This window comes from Oncorhynchus gorbuscha, linkage group LG24 (genome assembly GCF_021184085.1).
Source record: "Oncorhynchus gorbuscha isolate QuinsamMale2020 ecotype Even-year linkage group LG24, OgorEven_v1.0, whole genome shotgun sequence".
Lineage (NCBI taxonomy): Eukaryota > Metazoa > Chordata > Actinopteri > Salmoniformes > Salmonidae > Oncorhynchus > Oncorhynchus gorbuscha.
The window spans coordinates 19,553,462-19,573,987 of NC_060196.1; the positions used below are offsets into that span (position 1 = coordinate 19,553,462).

At 40.9% G+C, this 20,526-nt stretch overlaps 1 protein-coding gene across 1 annotated transcript in view; it reads left to right on the forward strand.

The window, feature by feature from the left end:
- Nucleotides 1-14,689, forward strand: part of LOC124012179 (EF-hand calcium-binding domain-containing protein 6-like) — a 48,301-nt gene extending 33,612 nt beyond the window's left edge. The window contains exons 4-8 of the mRNA XM_046325662.1: nt 2,971-3,095; nt 6,050-6,293; nt 12,541-12,713; nt 12,955-13,126; nt 13,498-14,689. Of these exons, the coding sequence (XP_046181618.1) occupies nt 2,971-3,095; nt 6,050-6,293; nt 12,541-12,713; nt 12,955-13,126; nt 13,498-13,737 (954 nt within the window). The 3' untranslated portion in view covers nt 13,738-14,689. The remainder of the gene's footprint in view (nt 1-2,970; nt 3,096-6,049; nt 6,294-12,540; nt 12,714-12,954; nt 13,127-13,497) is intronic.
- Nucleotides 14,690-20,526: the final 5,837 nt, after the last annotated feature.

Consider the following 20,526-nt stretch of genomic DNA (forward strand, 5'->3'; position numbering starts at 1 on the left):
TAAGCGTTACGAAGGTCCAACTTAGTAAAGCACCTGGCTCCCTGCAGAATCTCGAAGGCTGATGACATAAGGGGAAGCGGATAACGATTCTTAACCGTTATGTCATTCAGCCCTCGATAATCCACGCAGGGGCGCAGAGTACCGTCCTTCTTCTTAACAAAAAGAACCCCGCCCCGGCCGGAGAGGAAGAAGGCACTATGGTACCGGCGTCAAGAGACACAGACAAATAATCCTCGAGAGCCTTACGTTCGGGAGCCGACAGAGAGTATAGTCTACCCCGAGGAGGAGTGGTCCCCGGAAGAAGATCAATACTACAATCATACGACCGGTGAGGAGGAAGGGAGTTGGCTCGGGACCGACTGAAGACCGTGCGCAGATCATGATATTCCTCCGGCACTCCTGTCAAATCGCCAGGTTCCTCCTGAGAAGTAGGGACAGAAGAAACGGGAGGGATGGCAGACATTAAACACTTCACATGACAAGAAACGTTCCAGGATAGGATAGAATTACTAGACCAATTAATAGAAGGATTATGACATACTAGCCAGGGATGACCCAAAACAACAGGTGTAAACGGTGAACGAAAAATCAAAAAAGAAATAGTCTCACTGTGGTTACCAGATACTGTGAGGGTTAAAGGTAGTGTCTCAAATCTGATACTGGGAAGATGACTACCATCTAAGGCGAACATGGGCGTAGGCTTCTCTAACTCTCTGAAAGGAATGTCATGTTTCCGAACCCATGCTTCGTCCATGAAACAACCCTCAGCCCCAGAGTCTATCAAGGCACTACATGTAGCACCCGAACCGGTCCAGCGTAGATGGACCGACAAAGTAGTACAGGATCTTGATGGAGAGACTTGAGTAGTTGCGCTCACCTGTAGCCCTCCGCTTACAGATGAGCTCTGGCTTTTACTGGACATGAATTAACAAAATGTCCAGCAACTCCGCAATAGAGGCACAGGCGGTTGGTGATCCTCCGTTCCCTCTCCTTAGTCGAGATGCGAATCCCTCCCAGCTGCATGGGCTCAGACTCTGAGCCAGAGGAGGGAGATGGTTGCGATGCGGAGCAGGGAAACACCGTTGATGCGAGCTCTCTTCCACGAGCCCGGTGACGAAGATCTACCCGTCGTTCTATGCGGATGGCGAGAGCAATCAAAGAGTCCACATCTGAAGGAACCTCCCGGGAGAGAATCTCATCCTTAACCACTGCGTGGAGTCCCTCCAGAAAACGAGCGAGCAGCGCCGGCTCGTTCCACTCACTAGAGGCAGCAAGAGTGCGAAACTCAATAGAATAATCCGTTATGGACCGTTCACCTTGGCATAAGGAAGCCAGGGCCCTAGAAGCCTCCCTACCAAAAACTGAACGGTCAAAAACCCGAATCATCTCCTCTTTAAAGTTCTGGAACTTGTTAGAGCAATCAGCCCTTGCCTCCCAGATAGCTGTGCCCCATTCTCGAGCCCGGCCAGTAAGGAGTGAAATGACGTAAGCAACCCGAGCTCTCTCTCTAGAGTATGTGTTGGGTTGGAGAGAGAACACAATCTCACACTGCGTGAGAAAGGAGCGGCACTCAGTGGGCTGCCCGGAGTAGCAAGGTGGGTTATTAACCCTAGGTTCTGGAGGCTCGGCAGGCCAGGAAGTAACAGGTGGCACGAGACGTAGACTCTGGAACTGTCCAGAGAGGTCGGAAACCTGAGCGGCCAGGTTCTCCACGGCATGGCGAGCAGCAGACAATTCCTGCTCGTGTCTGCCGAGCATGGCTCCTTGGATCTCGACGGCAGTGTAACGAGCGTCTGAAGTCGATGGGTCCATTCCTTGGTCGGTTCCTTCTGTCATGCAGGTGAAAGAGGACCCAAAAGCGACTTGGCGAAAACAGAGTCTTTAATCCAGTAAAGTAAATACAATCAAAAAACACAACTTTCACTCGAGATGACGAGGACAAACTGGAGACTCGATCTTGAACAGCAGGTGAACAGCAGGTTGCCTCGGGAAGGCACTTGAACCAGACAGACTCAGACACCTGCTCACCACGCAGCATCTGAGGAAAACACGACACGACAGGGCGATACACAAACACAGCACGGTGAATTCTAGACAAGGAACCGACAGGACAGGAACGGAACACAAAGGAAGAAATAGGGACTCTAATCAGGGGAAAGGATCGGGAACAGGTGTGGGAAGACTAAATGATTGATTAGGGGAATAGGAACAGCTGGGAGCAGGAACGGAACGATAGAGAGAAGAGAGAGCGAGAGAGTGAGAGAGGGAGGGGGAGAGAGAGGGATAGAAAGAGGGAAAGAACCTAATAAGACCAGCAGAGGGAAACGAATAGAATGGGAAGCACAGGGACAAGACAAGATAATAAATGACAAAACATGACAGTTTCTGTCGATATTATGAATATAATTTGTAATTTTTTTCGCCGTTGTCATGATTGCTATTTCCGGTGGATTTCTGAACATAACGTGACAAACAAACTGAGGTATTTTGGGTATAAAAATAATCTTTATGGATCAAAAGGAACATTTGCTGTCTAACTGGGAGTCTCGTCAGTGAAAACATTCGAAGATCATCAAGGGTAAACGGTTAATTTGATTGCTTTTCTGATTTTCGTGACCAAGCTTCCTGCTGCTAGCTGGACATACTGCTATGCTAGGCTATCGATAAACTTAATTTCGATAAAAGCATAATTTCAAAATCTGAGATGACAGGGTGATTAACAAAAGGCTAAGCTGTGTTTCACATATTTCACTTGTGAATATTTTCTAGTAATGTGTTTTGACCGTTGCGCTATGCTAATTAGTCTAGTTGATGACAATTCTCCCGGATCCGGGATGGGTAGTTCTGTAGATGTCATATGTTTTGCCAGATTCATAAGTTGACACTATTGATATCCATAGAATTCCATTGTGAATTTTAAGAGTGCATGGTGTAAATGTCAGATGTGGCACATCTGTCTCTTTTCAATAGCTGTTCCAGATCATCAAGGCCCTGGTGAAGAACCACTACCAGGCAGCAGAGCGAGTCTTTGAGAAGCTGGATGAGAAGAACACCAAACGTCTCAGTCAAGAGACCTTCTACCAGCTTCTAAAGAGGTACATTCTGCCTGTTTCGCAAATGGCACCCTATTCCCTACAATCTGCACTACTTTTGAGCAAAGTAGTACACGATGTAAGAAATAGGATGCTATTTGTGATGCATCACTTGTCTTTCTCTTAAATCATGTTAATTATCACAAAAACAATATGATCATTATATCAACGTACAGTATATACTGTATGTGAATATACATGAACATATATTCACACACAGTGGTGTAAAGTACTTAAGTAAAAATACTTTAAAGTACTACTTAAGTTGTTTTTTGGGGTATCTGTACTTTACTTTACTATTTGTATTTTTGATTACTTTGTATTTTACTCCACTACATTCCTAAAGAAATAATGTACTTTTTACTCCTTACATTGTCCCTGACACCCAAAAGTACTAGTTACATTTTGAATGCTTATCAGGACAGGAAAATTGTCTAATTCACACACGTATGAAGAGAAAATCTGTGGTCATCCCTACTGCCTCTGATCTGGCAGACTCACTAAACACTAATGCTTCGTTGGTAAATTATGTCTGAGTGTTGAAGGAATTTGAAATGATTTATACTTTTGATACTTAAGTATATTTTAGCGATTACATTTACTTTTGATACTTAAGTACATTTAAACCAAATACTTTTAGGCTTTTACTCAAGTAGTATTTTACTGGGAGACTTTTACTTGAGTAATTTTCTTTTAAGTTATCTTTACTTTTACTCAAGTATGACAATTGGGTACTTTCCACAACACTTTTCACACACAGTTTCAACTCACTGGTAAAGGGATGATGCCCCAACAAACACAGATCATTCCTAAAAATGTGAAATGTTTCTCTGAATCTCTATATTGTTTTGCTTCACTGTAAAAAAAATACAAATGTAACTGTTTAAATGTCTAAGTTTGCTGGCCTAAAACATGTTGAGCTGACATGGAATAGTTTACTAGCCAAGGTTCACTTTAAGCTGAATTTTAAAAAATTATGTTGTGTGAACTTACTGTAGGTATTGAAGTATGACTTTGCAACTACAGTAGCTGAGTCAACCACACAATGTGTTTCGTTTGCAGAACTAATTTAGACCCTCAACTTTGCTGCAACTGAAAATATTGTGTTTTGTTATCTAAAGTAATCATTTGCCATTTGACAAGACATGATTTTCATCTTTATTTCCACAGAACTACTATTTCCATAGTAATTCTAAATTTGTTTTAAATAATCATTTTTTACCTAAGCTCTTTTGATGGAAAACATTACTCAAAATATGAATAATTGATTGGTGTTTAGATATAATGATATTATAGTCTATAACAAAAAGGCTTTTAATCTGAACTTTTTCCCCGACAGAATAATACTATTCTTCAGGCAATGTCTTGGGAAATTACTCAAAATGCATTATATGCCCCCAGTTCCTGTGAGCATCTCTCAATGGTTTCACAGAGTTATGGAATGCATACTGCCTCTTTGTCTTACCACCGTGTCAAATCAACTGATTCATCTTTAGTACTTCTCAGATGTCACACAACCCTGTCTCTCCTCGTGACACAAGTGCCCCTTGTTGTGGCGCTACACGATAACCAAAGCCACCCTCGCGATACTCACACAGTCATATGCACTGATCTGAGGGTCGCTTTGGAGACCTTTTGTCCACAAAAACAATGGCCATCAGAAGCAGCACTGTCTCCTGGCAAATGATGCCTTAATTGTGGGAGTTAACAAGCCTGCTCTTTTTTTTCCCATGAATAACAAAGCGTTTACTGTTGATTTTGTTTTTCTTGAGAGCACAGGCAGACCATTTTCTATGGCGTATTGCACGCTTATTTTGGTGTTCCCATGTCATGCTCTGTTCTGCATTGGGCTCCATGTCTATCAGAATCCCACTGCCAAAGAAGAGTGACAAAGACTGAGAGACTGGGGATACCTTTTCAAAGTTTGGGGAACATTTAAAAAAAATGTATTGTTCATTTATCTGAGTCTTCTTTTGACCCTTTCCCACTTGTTTTCTCCTTTATATCGTTTCCCTCCTTTATCTGTCTATTCATTTTTTGGGCTGGAATATCCCAGTGGCTGCCCTAAATAGAGGTAGTGTTGAATAGAACATCTCCATGGATTTGCATAATCTCGGGCATTGGGGTTCTCAGTACGGGTGAGCACATTGAGGGTCGTGCCAACTGCAAAAAGGTAAACCCTTCATCCCTTGGCAGGGGGGACACTCACCCTACCCTTCCAGAGTCTTAGTACAATAACTTAGTAGTCAGAATCCACCAGGTCCACAGCTAATATACCACATCTAGCCAGTTAAAACGTTCCCTTCTGAGATACTTCCGCTATCTGTAATATTTTCCACTCAATCCAGTTTTTTGGGGGGATATTATATATATATTTTAGAATTTGTCATTTGAAAACATTTTATATCTGACATTTATCCATCTACACGGGTTATATAAAAATCGAATAACGAAAATAGTTAAATTATCAGGGGCAAATCTGTTTCTCTTCAAAGGACTTCTTTACTCATCAATAACATATTCTCAGGGAGCTGAGAGTCAGGTAGTATAACTGTGTAGACGTTTATTTTTTTATATATTCTTTTACATTTCTTACAGACCCATTCATGTCTGCTCTCTTACAGTGCTTCCCATTCTTTGGCCTCCGGTCGATGCCAACAAGGCCTAAGATAGCTGCTTGCTCTCTGATGGGAAACTGTTGCTTATGTGCTGGGTTGGCTGCCAAGTTTTGGCATTGTTATTGGTGAAGTGGGGATTGGGGGATGGGTGGGTGGGTGAGGGGGATTGGGCAAGCAAAAAGGGGGCCCTTAAACCCTGTGAGATAGTAGTTATTCATCTATATGTAGTGGGAATTGTCCCCCTCTTCTTTCTCCATCCCTTTCTCCCCCTTTTCTCACTCTCTTGTTCCTTCTCTCCCTCTCGCTCTGTCTCTCTCTTTTCATCTTTTCATCCTGCAGATTTGACATCCACCCCGAAGTGAGCCGGGGGGAGATCCGACATCTTTGGGTCACTTTGATTACCAACCAGGACAGGACGCTGGATTTCTTGCAGCTTGCGCGCCACTTTGGCTACTCTCCCAAGTCCTCGTGCTTTCCCAACGCCAAGCGCAGCCCCCCGAAGAAAGGGGATGAGAATCTCCGGCAGTGCTCCAGAAAGCTCCACTGTGTGTCTGACATACTTGCAGATGGAGTGCGTGCCAAGGTAGGGGTAAGGGGGCAGGGATGGGAAGATAAGAGCGGGGGTAGAGGGGACAAAGCGAACCAGGGTAAGCCCCTATCGCCTTCAACACACACACATACAACACTGTGCTACCCACGTCTGTCTAATGGGACCTCAATTGCGAGTTTGTTTAAGGTTACAGCATAGTGTGTGTGTGTGTGTGTGTGTAGGGGGGACTGTTGGCTGCTGGGAGGGTATGAGAACAGGGGGCCATGGAAGTTCACTAGGGGGACTTGCTGCTCACACTCACCCAGCAGAGAGAGCATTGTCCTTCACATGGGAGAACCAGAGGACCTCCACTGCTGTCTCCCTACCACCATATCCCCACTCATGTGAGTTTGGATGGGGAGGCCACTCAGCTTTGGTGCAACTCTCAGAGAACCTCCCAACTGCCCCTTCCCTGTGATCATGATAATAATATAGGACAACAATCAGTCGTATATTGCACAAATCTGGCCTTTATGGAAGAGTGGCAAGAAGAAAGCCATTTCTTAAAGATATCCATAAAAAGTGTTGTTTAAAGTTTGCCACAAGCCACCTGGGAGACACACCAAACATGTGGAAGAAGGTGCTCTGGTCAGATGAAACCAAAATTGAACTTTTTAGCAACAATGCAAAACGTTATGTTTGGCATAAAAGCAACACAGCTCATCACCCTGAACCTACCATCCCCACTGTCAAACATGGTGGTGGCAGCATCATGGTTTGGGCCTGCTTTTCTTCAGCAGGGACAGGGAAGATGGTTAAAATTGATGGGAAGATTGATGGAGCCAAATACAGGACCATTCTGGAAGAAAACCTGATGGAGTCTGCAAAAGACCTGAGACTGGGACGGAGATTTGTCTTCCAACAAGACAATGATCCAAAACATAAAGCAAAATCTACAATGGAATGGTTCAAAAATAAACATATCCAGGTGTTAGAATGGCCAAGTCAAAGTCCAGACCTGAATCCAATCGAGAATCTGTGGAAAGAACTGAAAACTGCTGTTCACAAATGCTCTCCATCCAACCTCACTGAGCTCGATCTGTTTTGCAAGGAGGAATGGGAAAGAATTTCAGTCTCTCGATGTGCAAAACTGATAGAGACATACCCCAAGCGACTTACAGCTGTAATCGCAGCAAAATGTGGCGCTACAAACTATTAACTTAAGGGGGCTGAATAATTTTGCACGCCCAATTTTTCAGTTTTTGAATTGTTAAAAAAGTTTGAAATATCCAATAAATGTCGTTCCACTTCATGATTGTGTCCCACTTGTTGTTGATTCTTCACAAAAAAAAATCAGTTTTATATCTTTATGTTTGAAGCCTGAAATGTGGCAAAAGGTTGCAAAGTTCAAGGGAGCCGAATACTTTCGCAAGGCACTGTATTTCTGATAAATTTGATCTTATTTGAATGGCCCAAAAAATGTGCTTTTCTTTCAAAAACAAGGACATTTCTAAGGTTCCCCAAACTTTTGAACGGTGGTGTACAATATATATTGCCTGACATCTTAGGTCATAGCGCTAGATGCTGATACTTTCAGCATCTATCCAGACAGACTTGCTGCAGCCTGGTATAAGCGATGGCCCTATGAGAGCCCTGGGAGACCACATCCCAAAAGACCGTGCCCATGCCGTTTGGGGTGGACGAGCTGACACACCCAGGAAAAAATGGCAAATTCTTTCTCTCTTCCACCCCATTCTTTAGAAACTAAATCCACTATACTGGATCATTTACTAAGTGACAGAAGCCAATCCATTTATCTAAAAAATTGCGTTTCAAATGACTGACTTGCGTCATTAACTGCTCTCAACATGTGCAGGAGGTGGCTCAGGGATTAGCCACTACATACATAGAATTTCCCCATCAGCTGGTGTGCATTTAAATTGGGGGACAGACTAATTGAGCCTTTCCTTTCCTCTGAGTTTAGATATGCAGCCCAATCCTAGTCTTTTTTTCACAAATTGGCCTTTAGACTAATCAGATCTGAAAACTTTAGACTAATCACATCTGAAAAAGATCTGATGTGATTGGTCAAAAGACCAATTAGTGGAAAGATCAGAATTGGCTGCATTATACATGACCAGTGACCCTTGACCCAGTAAATAGTGCCCTCCAGTTTACAAAACAAATTCAAACGTCCCTAGCCATACAACATATCCCCAACACATAAGTCAAGCCAAAACGGTTCCAACAAGGTAGGCTATAAGATATTTTAAAACCATTGCATGTGGTATATACAGTACAGTGTAGTACTGATATCAATAGATGACAGCTTTGCAGTTTATGGTGATCATATCGAAAACAAAAGTTTATTTGAATTGTCACTTCAGCAAACTATCCTGATTAAAAGACAGCAAAGGTATTTATAAGGAACTACTATGACATACAATATATATACAAAAGTATGTGGACACTTTAAACTTTAAATTAGTTGTTTCGGGCTATTTCAGCCACATCCGTTGGTGACAGGTGTATAAAATTGAGCACACAGCCATGCAATCTCCATAGACAAACATTGTCAGTAGAATGGCCTTACTGAATGCCACCTTTGCAATGAGGCAGGTCGTTACATTTCTGCCCTGCTTGAGCTGCCCCAGTCAACTGTAAGTGCTGTTATTGTGAAGTGTAAACGTCTAGGAGCAACGGTTCAGCCGCAAAATCATAGGCCACACAAGCTCACAGAGCGGGGACCACCAAGTGCTGAAGCACGCAGCACGTAAAAATTGTCTGTCCTCGGTTGCAACACTCACTACCGAATTCCAAACTGCCTCTGGAAGCAATGTCGGCACAATAACTACTCGTCAAGAGCTTCGTGAAATGGTTTTCCATGGCTGAGCAGCTACACACATGCCTAAGATCACAATTCGCAATGCCAAGCGTCGGCTGGAGTGGTGTAAAGCTCGCCGCCATTGAACTCTGGAGTGATGGAAGCGCGTTCTTTGGAGTGATGAATCATGCTTCACCCTCTGGCATCTGGCTTCACCATCGGACGAATTAGGGTTTGGCGTATGCCAGGAGAAAGCTTTTTGCCCCAATGCATAGATGCAAATTATAACGTCTGGTGGAGTACGAATAATGGTCTGGGGCTGTTTTTCATTGGTTGGGCTAGGCCTCTTACTTCCAGTGAAGGGAAATCTTAACGTTACAAGTAGACAATGACATTCTAGACGATTCTGTGCTTTCAACTTTGTGGCAACAGTTTGGGGAAGGCCCTTTCCTGTTTCAGCATGACAATGCCCCTGTGCACAAAGCGAGGTCCAAAAATAAATCATAAAGCCAATATTTTCATTTCACAGGCTAGAGTATACTGTGCACATACAGTTGAAGTCGGAAGTTTACATACACTTAGGTCGCAGTCATTAAAACTCATTTTTTCAACCACTCCACAAATGTCTTGTTAACAAACTATAATTTTGGCAAGTCGGTTAGGACATCTACTTTGTGCATGACACAAGTAATATTTCTAACAATTGTTTACAGACAGATTATTTTACTTATAATTCACTGTATCACAATTCCAGTGGGTCAGAACTTTACATACACTAAGTTGACTGTGCCTTTAAACAGCTTGGAAAATTCCAGAAAATTATGTCATGATTTTAGAAGCTTCTGATAGGCTGATTGACATAATTTGAGTGAACTCGAGGTGTACCTGTGCATGTATTTCAAGGGCTCCCTTCAAACTCATGGTAAAATCAAAAGAAATCAGCCAAGACCTCAGGAAAAACATTGTAGACCTCCACAAGTCTGGTTGATCCTTGGGAGCAATTTCCAAACGTCTGAAGGTACCATGTTCATCTGTATAAAAAATAGTATGCAAGTATAGACACCATGGGACCACGCAGCCGTCATACCACTCAGGAAGGAGACACGTTCTACCTCCTAGAGATGAACATATTTTGGTATGAAAAGTGCAAATCAATTATTGAACAACAGCAGAGGACCTTGTGAAGATGCTGGAGGAAACAGGTACAAAAGTATCTATATCCACAGTAAAATGAGTCCTATATCGACATAACCTGAAAGGCCGCTCAGCCAGGAAGAAGCCACTGCTCCAAAACCGCAATAAAAAAACAGACTACGGTTTGCAAATGCACATGGGGACAAAGATTGTCCCCTCAAAAAATGTTCTCTGGTCTGATGAAACAAATTTAGAACTGTTTGGCCATAATGACCATCGTTATGTTTGGAAGAAAAAGAGGGAGGCTTGCAAGCCGAAGAACCCATCCCAACCGTGAAGCACGGGGGTGGCAGCATCATGTTGTGGGGGTGTTTTGCTGCAGGAGGGACTGGTGCACGTCACATCATGAGAAAGGAAAATGATGTGGATATATTGAAGCAACATCTCAAGACATCAGTCAGGAAGTTAAAGCTTGGTCGCAAATGGGTCTTCCAAATGGACAATGACCCCAAGAATACTTTGTGGCAAAATGGCTTAAGGACAACAAAGTCAAGGTATTGGAGTGGCCATCACAATGCCCTGATCTCAATCTCATAGAAAATTTGTAGGCCAAAATTCACTCAACTTATTGTGGGAAGATTGTGGAAGGTTACTCAAAACGTTTGACCCAAGTTAAACAATTTAAAGGCAATGCTACCAAATACTAATTGAGTGTATGTACACTTCTGACCCAGTGGGAATGTGATGAAAGAAATAAAAGCTGAGATAATTCATTCTCTCTACTATTATTCTGACATTTCACATTATTAAAATAAAGTAGTGATCCCAACTGACCTAAGACAGGACATTTTTACTAGGATTAAATGTCAGGAATTGGGAAAAACTGAGTTTAAATGTATGTGGCTAAGGTGTACTGTATGTAAACGTCCGACTTCAACTGTATAATCTTGGCATTTCAAATCACATTACCAGCTTCAATTAAGCCATTTCATACCAGTTTGAATTGCTTGAAGAAAGTGAATGGATTGGTGTAGCTCTTATCAGAGATCAACTACAACGGGGTATGATTGCATTTCAGAAATACAGGTGCAGTGACCCTTCTATGACCTAAACGAGCGCAGTGGGGTCTCATGATGAGCCACCCTCTACTAAAAACCCTCTTGACCAGTGCTGAGGAGACAAGGATTGATAAGACCTTCATTGCCCATGTGTATAGATTTGGGAATCTGCCTTTGAATTTAGCCCAGAAGATAAGTGCAGCATCTGTGTCAATGTCTTGGATGACATCAAAGTATTGGCTTATCTGAGTAGAGATGCTTGCATCCCGGGCTGAGTAGCACTGGTTCCTGTGAGTTTGATAATGGGTTAGGAGCCGAGGACATTTGTTTGGGGGAGAATCCTTGGATCGATCGGTGCCAGCTACCAAATCCAGTGACGTTTCCCCATCCACCATGGTCTCGGGTTCAGTGATCAAGGTGTCTGAAAAACATAAAGGAACAAAACAAACATAATTGATTAGGCTATCACAGAACTTTCCCTAATCTCACTTCGCTTGTAAGATTTTATGCACATTGATAGCTTGCTAGCAAACATCCTCGCCTATTGATTTATTATAGTAGCAGGCTAACAGGATGAAGCAGCAATCTAAATGATCAGACCCGAAACATGCTGTGAGAAGTGATGGGGTAGATTATGAAGTGAGTGAACTGAGACAGCTTGCGTGAAATATGAAGCAAGTGAATGGTGACAGCTTTGCTTTATCCAATCAGAGCAGCAGGACTCACGTACAGCCCGCTTGGGTACCAACGCCCAGCAGCGCATTTGTCTTGGCCCCTTAAATTAGGGGGGAAAAACAGGAAAAACGGCTCTCAATACTTTGCTGTTTGTGATTTTAAAATTCTAATAACTGGGCAATTAGGAAAAGGCAGATTTATCTTAATTACAAAATCAAACCTCATGGCCTATGGCGGTTCTAGTGTAAGGTCCTTTTATGGCCCAGAAAGTGATCGAGTTTATCCAGAACTGTTGTGTTGTCTCTAAGTGGAACACATCACTTACGCCCAATCTCTAAGCCTTTAGTTCGTCCTGAGACGTGTCTATTGTGCTTAAGATCCTTTCACAGCAGCTACTAGCCGCTGAAAAATGTGGAGATGTAATATTCCTACATCTTTAGCTTTGCTAATGCCCTTGGCATCCCTAAGCATATATGTGGACTGTGCTAGCCACTTCACATCTGCAGTCTGTCCAGGGTTTTTTTCAGGTTAATGTACCTAACCCCATCTTTGGCCCAGGTCAACTTTTTCTCATTGTCACCATTATTTCCCTCCCTCTACACTGGCCTAGGTGGAGCTGTCATTGGATGAGTTGCGGGCGGAGTTTGAGGAGTTGGATCCTTATAGGACGGGGTTTGTGAGCCAGGAGGAGTTCCAGGAAGTGCTGAAAGGTCTGTGTGTGCACCTCGATGACTATGAGTGGGAGATGCTGGCTCGAAAGTTTGACATCAACAGGGATGGAAGGTGGGTGAATTGCCAGAAATTCTGACTAGTTGACATACAGGATGGCCTATCCCTGTTTAAGTTTTTTACACAAACCTAACATTTTTGCACAAACATAAAATTGCTTCTAGAATCAGAGCATGGATCTGGAACCATCAGACTGATGTTTCATCTGATTGTGCCTCAGCTACATTCCTCAAGTGGCTATGACCAATGGTTTTGATCCTTATATCGTGAATGAGCAGCAACACTCCATCCTTAGGGTTTCCTTCGTTGAGTTCCTGAGGCCCTTTGGGAGACGGAAACAGCCGTGGAGGCATGGATCCAACTTGGCCGGCATACTGCAGTTCCATAACGAAACAGAGGATCTGTCTGCAGAGAAAGGCTCTTCCTTGTGTGACCAAGTACCACTGAGCTCAAGACTAAGGAAAAAGGTACACTGACTAACTTTTAATCAGTGCGTTCCACCATAGATTTAGGGTATTTCAATCCACTTCCATATCATCATAGACTGCAAGATCTAGTTAAACCCCATTCTGCATGATGAAAACCTTACACTGATTCAATTTCATAATGAGCTTTATCGAATAATTGCTGCTAAAATAAAATTATAACACTCCTTTGGAAAAAGTTAGTTATGCGAGACTTCTTGTATGAGAACCATATTAGTATTGATTTTTTCTTCTGAACAATTGTTTTTATTGAGTCACATAAGCAGAACGATTAATAAGAATTACACTATAGTTTTATTAATGTTGCTTTGAGTTGAAAACCTCCCCACCTCCCCATGACACCCTCCACCCAGCTTCAGCGGCAAGGCAAGATTCTGCGTCGGGCCTTCCACAGGCTGGACAGCTCCGACAGTGGCTACCTCTCCCCAGGCGAGTTCCGAGCGGCTCTGCGGCTGTGTGACGTACCCTTGGACCCGAAGGAGTACTACCATGTCTTGGCCGGGCTGGACCGAGACCTGGCAGGCCGGGTGGCCTATCGCCGGCTGATCCAGGACATACGCAAGAGAAGAACCTCTGGGACTAGAGTAAAGTAAAGAGTCATCATCAAATTGTTTTTTTCTGGTTGATGTGACGTCAGATTATACAACAAATTTAAGATGTATTTTCCTGGTCACTAAAAAGATGTCTAAATTAACATCCTTTTACAATCGCATCCTTTTACAATCGCCTTGATGTTACAAAATATGCCAGCTTGTCATTGCAACCAGATTTGCCTGCTGGGCAAATCAGCAGGGGCAATTTGCTTTGCATTAGGTTGTCAAAATGACATACAAACAACATTTAGACATCAAATCAAATGTATTGGTCACATACACATGTTGAGCAGATGTTATTGCGGGTGTGGCGAAATGCTGTACATGACTGTATTTATTTAAGTGTCACTCCACAATAATACAACTCAGCTATCACATAACGTTTTGAGAAACACGTTTCTTAGAGCTTGGTGAAAGTGTGGTTGTCCTCTGGTTGTTTTGCATTCCCATTCTGGGAATGGTGCAGGATACCCAACTAGCACATAACATTCTGAGAATTATGTTATAAATTAAGAAACTAACTAATGTTCTTCTGTGAGAATGCCAGTACTTCAGCATAACGTTTTCTATAGGTTTCCTCATTGTTCTATTTAAAATAATATTCTCAGGATGTTCTGAGAACTTTTTTTTTAAACATTCTTCTGTGGTAATTTCATTACTTCAGCGTAACATTTTCTGCAAGTTTCTTCATGGTTCTATATAATGTCATGTTCTCAGAACATTCAGAGAAAGTAAAGAAACAATGTAGTTGCTAGGAGTTTCTGGCAGTGGTCTGAGTGGAAGGGGAAAACGGAAAACTAGCTGTTATTGACAGAGAGGTTTGGAACTCTCGCTCTTAGTAGTTAATCAATTAACTAATTTACCAATCTTTTCAAACACGTCTCATACTAAAAGGGCATTGTCATAATTTTCATGATTTCCCAATGTTATTCCACCGTGTGAAAATATATACAGTGCCTTCTGAAATTATTTTTCACATTTTGTTGTGTTACGGTCTGAATTAAAAATGGATTATATTGAGATTTTGTTTCACTAGTCTACACACAATACCCCATAATGTCAAAGTGGGATTTTGTTTGTAGATTATTTATTTTTTATTTATATAAAACATTTAAAGCTGAAATGTCATGAGGCAATCAATAAGTATTCAGCCCCTTTGTTATGGCAAGCCTAAATAAGTTTAAGAGTAAAAATGTGCTTAACAAATCGCAAAATAAGTTGCATGGACTCATTCTGTGTTCAATAATAGTGGTTAACATATTTTTTATAACTACCCCATCGTTGTACCCTACACATACAATTATCTGTGAATGTCCCTCAATCGAGTAGTACATTTCAAGCACAGATTCAACCGCAAAGACCAGGGAGATTTTTCAACACCCTCGCAAAGGGCACCGATTGGTAGTGTAAAAATAAAAAAGCAGATACTAAATATCCCTATGAGCATGGTGAAGTTATGAATTAGGATTTGGATAGTGTATCAACAGGCGTCCTTCCTAACTCAGTTTACAGAGAAGAAGGAAACTGCTCAGGGATTTCACCATGAGGCCAATAGTCACTTTAATAAAACAGTTACAGAGTTAAAAGGCTCTGATAGGAGAAAATTGAGGATGGATCAACAACATTGTAGTTACTCCAAAATGCTAACCTAAATGACAGTGTGAAAAGAAGGAAGCCTGTACAGAAAAAAAATATTCCAAAACATGCATCCTGTTTGCAATAAGGCACTAAAAGTAAAACTGCAAAACTTGGCAAAGAAATACATTTTTCGTCCTGAATAGAAAGCGTTATGTTTGGTGCAAATCCAACACAACACATCACTAAGTACCACTCTTCATATTTTCAAGCATAGTGGTGGCTGCATCATGTTATGGGTATGCTTGTCATCGGTATGCTTGTCATCAAGTAAAATGACTTTTTTTAGGATAAAAATAAATGGAATAAAGCTAAGCACAGGCAAAATCCTAGAGGAAAACCTGGTTCAGTCTGCTTTCCAACAGACACTGGCAGACAAATTCATCTTTCAGCAGGACAATAACCTAAAACACAAGGCCGAATATACATTGGAATTGCTTACCAAGACGACGTTGAATGCTCCTGAGGGGCCTAGTTACAGTTTAGACTTTAATCGGCTTAAAAATCTATGGCAAGACTTCAAAATGGCTGTCTAGGAATCATCAACAACCAACTTGACAGAGCTTGAAGAATTTTTGTGCAAATGAGCAAATATGTACAATCCGTGTTTGCAAAGCACTTAGAGACTTACCTAGAAAGACTCACAGCTGTAATCACTGCCAAAGGTGATTCTAACATGTGTGTGAATAATTATGTAAATGAGATATTACTGTATTACATTTTCAATACATTTCCAAACATTTCTAAAAACATGTTTTTAGACATGGCAGTTGATCTTTATCAAGGGATGTTATTCAGTTGTTGAAATGCACCTGCAACAAGGATAGCTCAAATGTGCAAGTACCTTTTTACATTTTAAAGATTAATAAAAAATAAATATAACACTTTGGTTAGATAAGTATTCACCCCACTGAGTTAGAAACACGTTTGGCAGTCATTAGAGGTATGAGTCTTCATGGATAAGTCTCTAACAGCTTTGTACACCTGGATTGTCCATTATTAAAAGAAAAATATTCAAGCTCTGTCAAGGAGTTGGGCATCATGGCTGAACAGCCACTTTAAAGTCTTGCCATATATTTTCAAGCAGATTTAAGTCAAAACTGTAACTTGGCCGCTCATGAATATTCATTGTCTTCTTGGTAAGCAACTATAGTGTAGGTTTCACCTTGTGTTGTAGGTTATTGTCCTGCTGAAATATGAATTCCTCTACCAGTGTCTGGTGTAAAGCAGACTGATAAAGGTTTCCTCTAGAATTTTGCCTGAGCTTAGCTCTATCCCATTTATTTTTATCCTGAAAAACTCCCCATTCTTTGCAGTTGTTAAGCATAACCTTTCCTGATGCAGCCACCACCGTGCTTGAAAATAAGGAGGCAGTTCCTCAGTGATGTGTTGTGTTGGATTTTCCCAAACATAAGGCTTGCATTTAGGCCAAAACGTGTATTTTTTGCCGTATTTTGCAGTATTGAACATGCAGGATGGATGTTTTGGAATATTTTTATTCTGTATATTTGTATTATTTTTTTCACTCTGTCTTTGAGGTCATTATTGTGGAGTCACTACAATGTTGTTGATCTGTCTACAGTTTTCTCCCATCACAGTCATTGAACTCTGTAGCTGTTTTAAAATCAACATTGCCCTCATGGTGACATCCCTGAGTTTCCTTCCTGTCCTGCAGCTCAGTTCATAATTACAAAGGTATCTCATGTGTCTGTGTGGTTTAATATATCATCCACAGCATAACTATTATCTTGACCATTCTTAAATAGATATTCAATGTCTGATTTATTATTTTTACCCATCTACCAATCACTCTTTATGAGGCTTTTCCATGGTCTTTGTAGTTGAAACTGTGCTTCAAGTTCAATATTTGACTGAGGGACCTTACAGATAGATGTTGTATGTATGGGTGACAGAGGAAGCGGTAGTCCTTAAAAAATCATTTCAACCTCTATTATTTCACACAGAGTGTGTAGAAAAAAAAAATCCAAATTCAATCTATATCAATCCCACTTTGTAACGCAACAATGTGAAAAAAGACTTACGATACCCATTGTATCTGTTTCACTGTTGAGAATGAAAAAACAATATCTATCTACTCGCCCCAGTCAGAAGTATTTGGACAAATTCACTTGAAGTCTATTAAAGTAGTTAAAAGCTTAGTATTTGGTCCCATATTCATAATTTGTTCATTTTTACATTTACATTTAAGTCATTTAGCAGACGCTCTTATCCAGAGCGACTTACAAATTGGTGCATTCACCCTATGACATCCAGTGGAACAGTCACTTTACAATAGTGCATCTAAAACTTAAGGGGGGGGGGTTCATGATTATCCATAAGTGTTCAGAAACATCTTCTATTCTTATTTACAGTCAAACTGACGCCAAAATGACACAATACATTATTCACCATTCAGTTCATATTGGGCAAAACATTATCCAAAACACAATTAAAACAAACTTCAAATGGATCCAACAAGTTTGTAGAGTCAATCGTTTGTTGTAGTCATTGCGTGCTAGGAATATGGGACCAAATACTTAACTTTTGACTGCTTTAATACACTATTAGTGAATTTTTCCAAATACAAATAATTCTTCAAATGAGGGCACTAGATACATAGGGTTTTCATTTTCAGCGGTTAAACAGATATGTATGAAGATACCCTCATATGAAACATTTGATCTCAAATTCAAAATGCTTGAGGAAAGAGCCAAATGTAAAATAAATAAATAATTGCTTCACTGTTCAAATAAATGAGGAGGGGAGTGTATATATTTCAGCCGGATCACCCGTGATACAAGTCAGTATTTGACATCCATCCATGTCTGAGGACAATTGGGAGATGACGTGGAAACCAGCCACAAGGGGCAACAGTGTTATCTTCAAGTAGGTTTCGATTTAGTTGTGGCATTGTATCTGCCTCTGATTCCAAAGGTTGCAAGTTTGAATCCAGTAATAGAAAGTTGTTTTTCATAGTTTTTGTTTTAAGACTATCGCAAACCTTAACTCTTACCTTAATCATTCAGAGTTAATGCCTGAACTTAACACTAACCTTAACATTTTAGAGTTAATGCCTTAAGTTATTCTTATACACTTTGAAATTTGACGTTTGAGAAACATGAATGAACTTCTAATTCTGATGTGAGACTGTGAGAGCTAGAAGCTACATATATGATTGAGAAAATTAGACCAAAAAAATGTCAACCTCCCATGCAAGAATCTGCCTCTGATTCCGAAGGTTGCAAGTTTGAATCCAGCGATAGAAAGTCGTTTTTTATATTTTTGTTTTAAGCCTATCCCAAACCTAAACTCTTACTTGTCTCCCGAGTGGTGCAGCAGTCTAAGGAGCTGTCTCAGTGCTAGAGGCATCACTACAGATCACAACCGGCCATAATCGGGAGTCCCATAGGGCGGCGCACAAATGGCCCAGCGCTGTCCGGGTTAGGGAAGGGTTTGGCCGGGGTAGACCGTCATTGTAAATAAGAATTTGTTCCTAACTGACTTGCCTAGTTAAATAAAGGTTAAATAAAAATAATTTTAACGATTGAGACTGTGAGATCTGGTAGATATACAGTACTAGTCAAAAGTTTGTACACACCTACTCATTCAAGGGTTTTTCTTTATTTGGACTATTTTCTACATTGTGGAATAATAGTGAAGACATCAAAACTTGTTGAGAGAATGCCAAGAGTGTGCAAAACTGTCATCAAGGCAAAAGAGTGGCTACTTTGAAGAATCTAAAATATAAAATATATATGGATTTGTTTAACACTTTTTTGGTTATTATAAAATTCCGTATCTGTTATTTCATAGTTTTGATGTCTTTACTATTATTCTACAATGTCGAAAATAGTTTTTTTTAAATAAAGAAAGACCCTTGACTGAGTAGGTGTATCCAAACTTTTGACTGGTACTGTACATGTGAGTGAGAAAGATATCAAATACCCCCCCGACAATGCTAACCTTCCCTGTTATTGTAATGGTGAGAGGTTAGCATGTCTTGGGTGTATTGATATTTCTGCATCTGTAGCTTTCTCACTCATCATTATTCACGATTCATTCAGGACTATCCGTAATCATGGTCTAGTAGTGTTTGGAAACATATTCAATTCTTGTTCATGATAAAAGTGACTCCAAAATGACATAATACATTATTTACTATTCATTGGTATTCATCTGAAACACAACAAAAACAAATACAGCAATTGTTTGTGGTACCAAATATGAAACATTTGACTACTTTAATACACATGGAAATGAATTTGCCCCAATACTTTTGGTCCCCTAAAATGGGGGGACTATGTACATAATGTGCTATCATTTCTAAACAGTTAACCTGATATGAATGAAGAAAACACTCTCAAATTAAAGCTGACTGTCTTTGTATCATTTCAAATCCAATGTGCTGGAGTACAGAGCCAAAACAACAAATAGTATGTCACTGTCCCAATGATTTTGATGCTCATATGGAACAAACACTCCATGTGCTTCAGTTTCAACATTCCTGTAAAGAGGTAACTCTGAAAGAATGGATTGTGAAATTTCAGTGTGTGATATAAATACAAAAGATGAACATTCTCTAACCAGTGAGACATGCAAAGCTCACTCATTGAGAATCAGTTTACATAACAATAAATGTTTTTGTGGGTGATCCTTTGTTTCTGTGTTCAATTTATTATTATTCATGGTGAGTGCTGTTGCTAAATCTTACTCATCTGGCTGAAAAGGGAGTCTTTTTTTCTCCACTAAACTCTGTTATTAGAGCACGGATTTAAAACCAATATTGGAGCTGTTGGGACCAAGTATTCTTTATCTTATTATCACTTTTCCATCTGCGTGGGCACTTTGTATTTCTTCCCCTTTTGGTCAGTAGCTGGCGAGGCGATGAACGTTGTCCATTTATCCATCCTCTAGTCCACACAAGGACACCTGCAGACTCCTCACTCTCTTTGCTTTAACTCGCACCCATGGGACACTCTGGCTAATTAGTGTGTGTGTGTGTGTGTGTGTGTGTGTGTGTGTGTGTGTGTGTGTGTGTGTGTGTGTGTGTGTGCGTGCGTGCGTGCGTGCGTGCGTGCGTGCGTGCGTGCGTGCGTGCGTGCGTGCGTGCGTGCGTGTGTGTGTGAAAGTGTACTTGTTGGTGGAAGCAGGAGA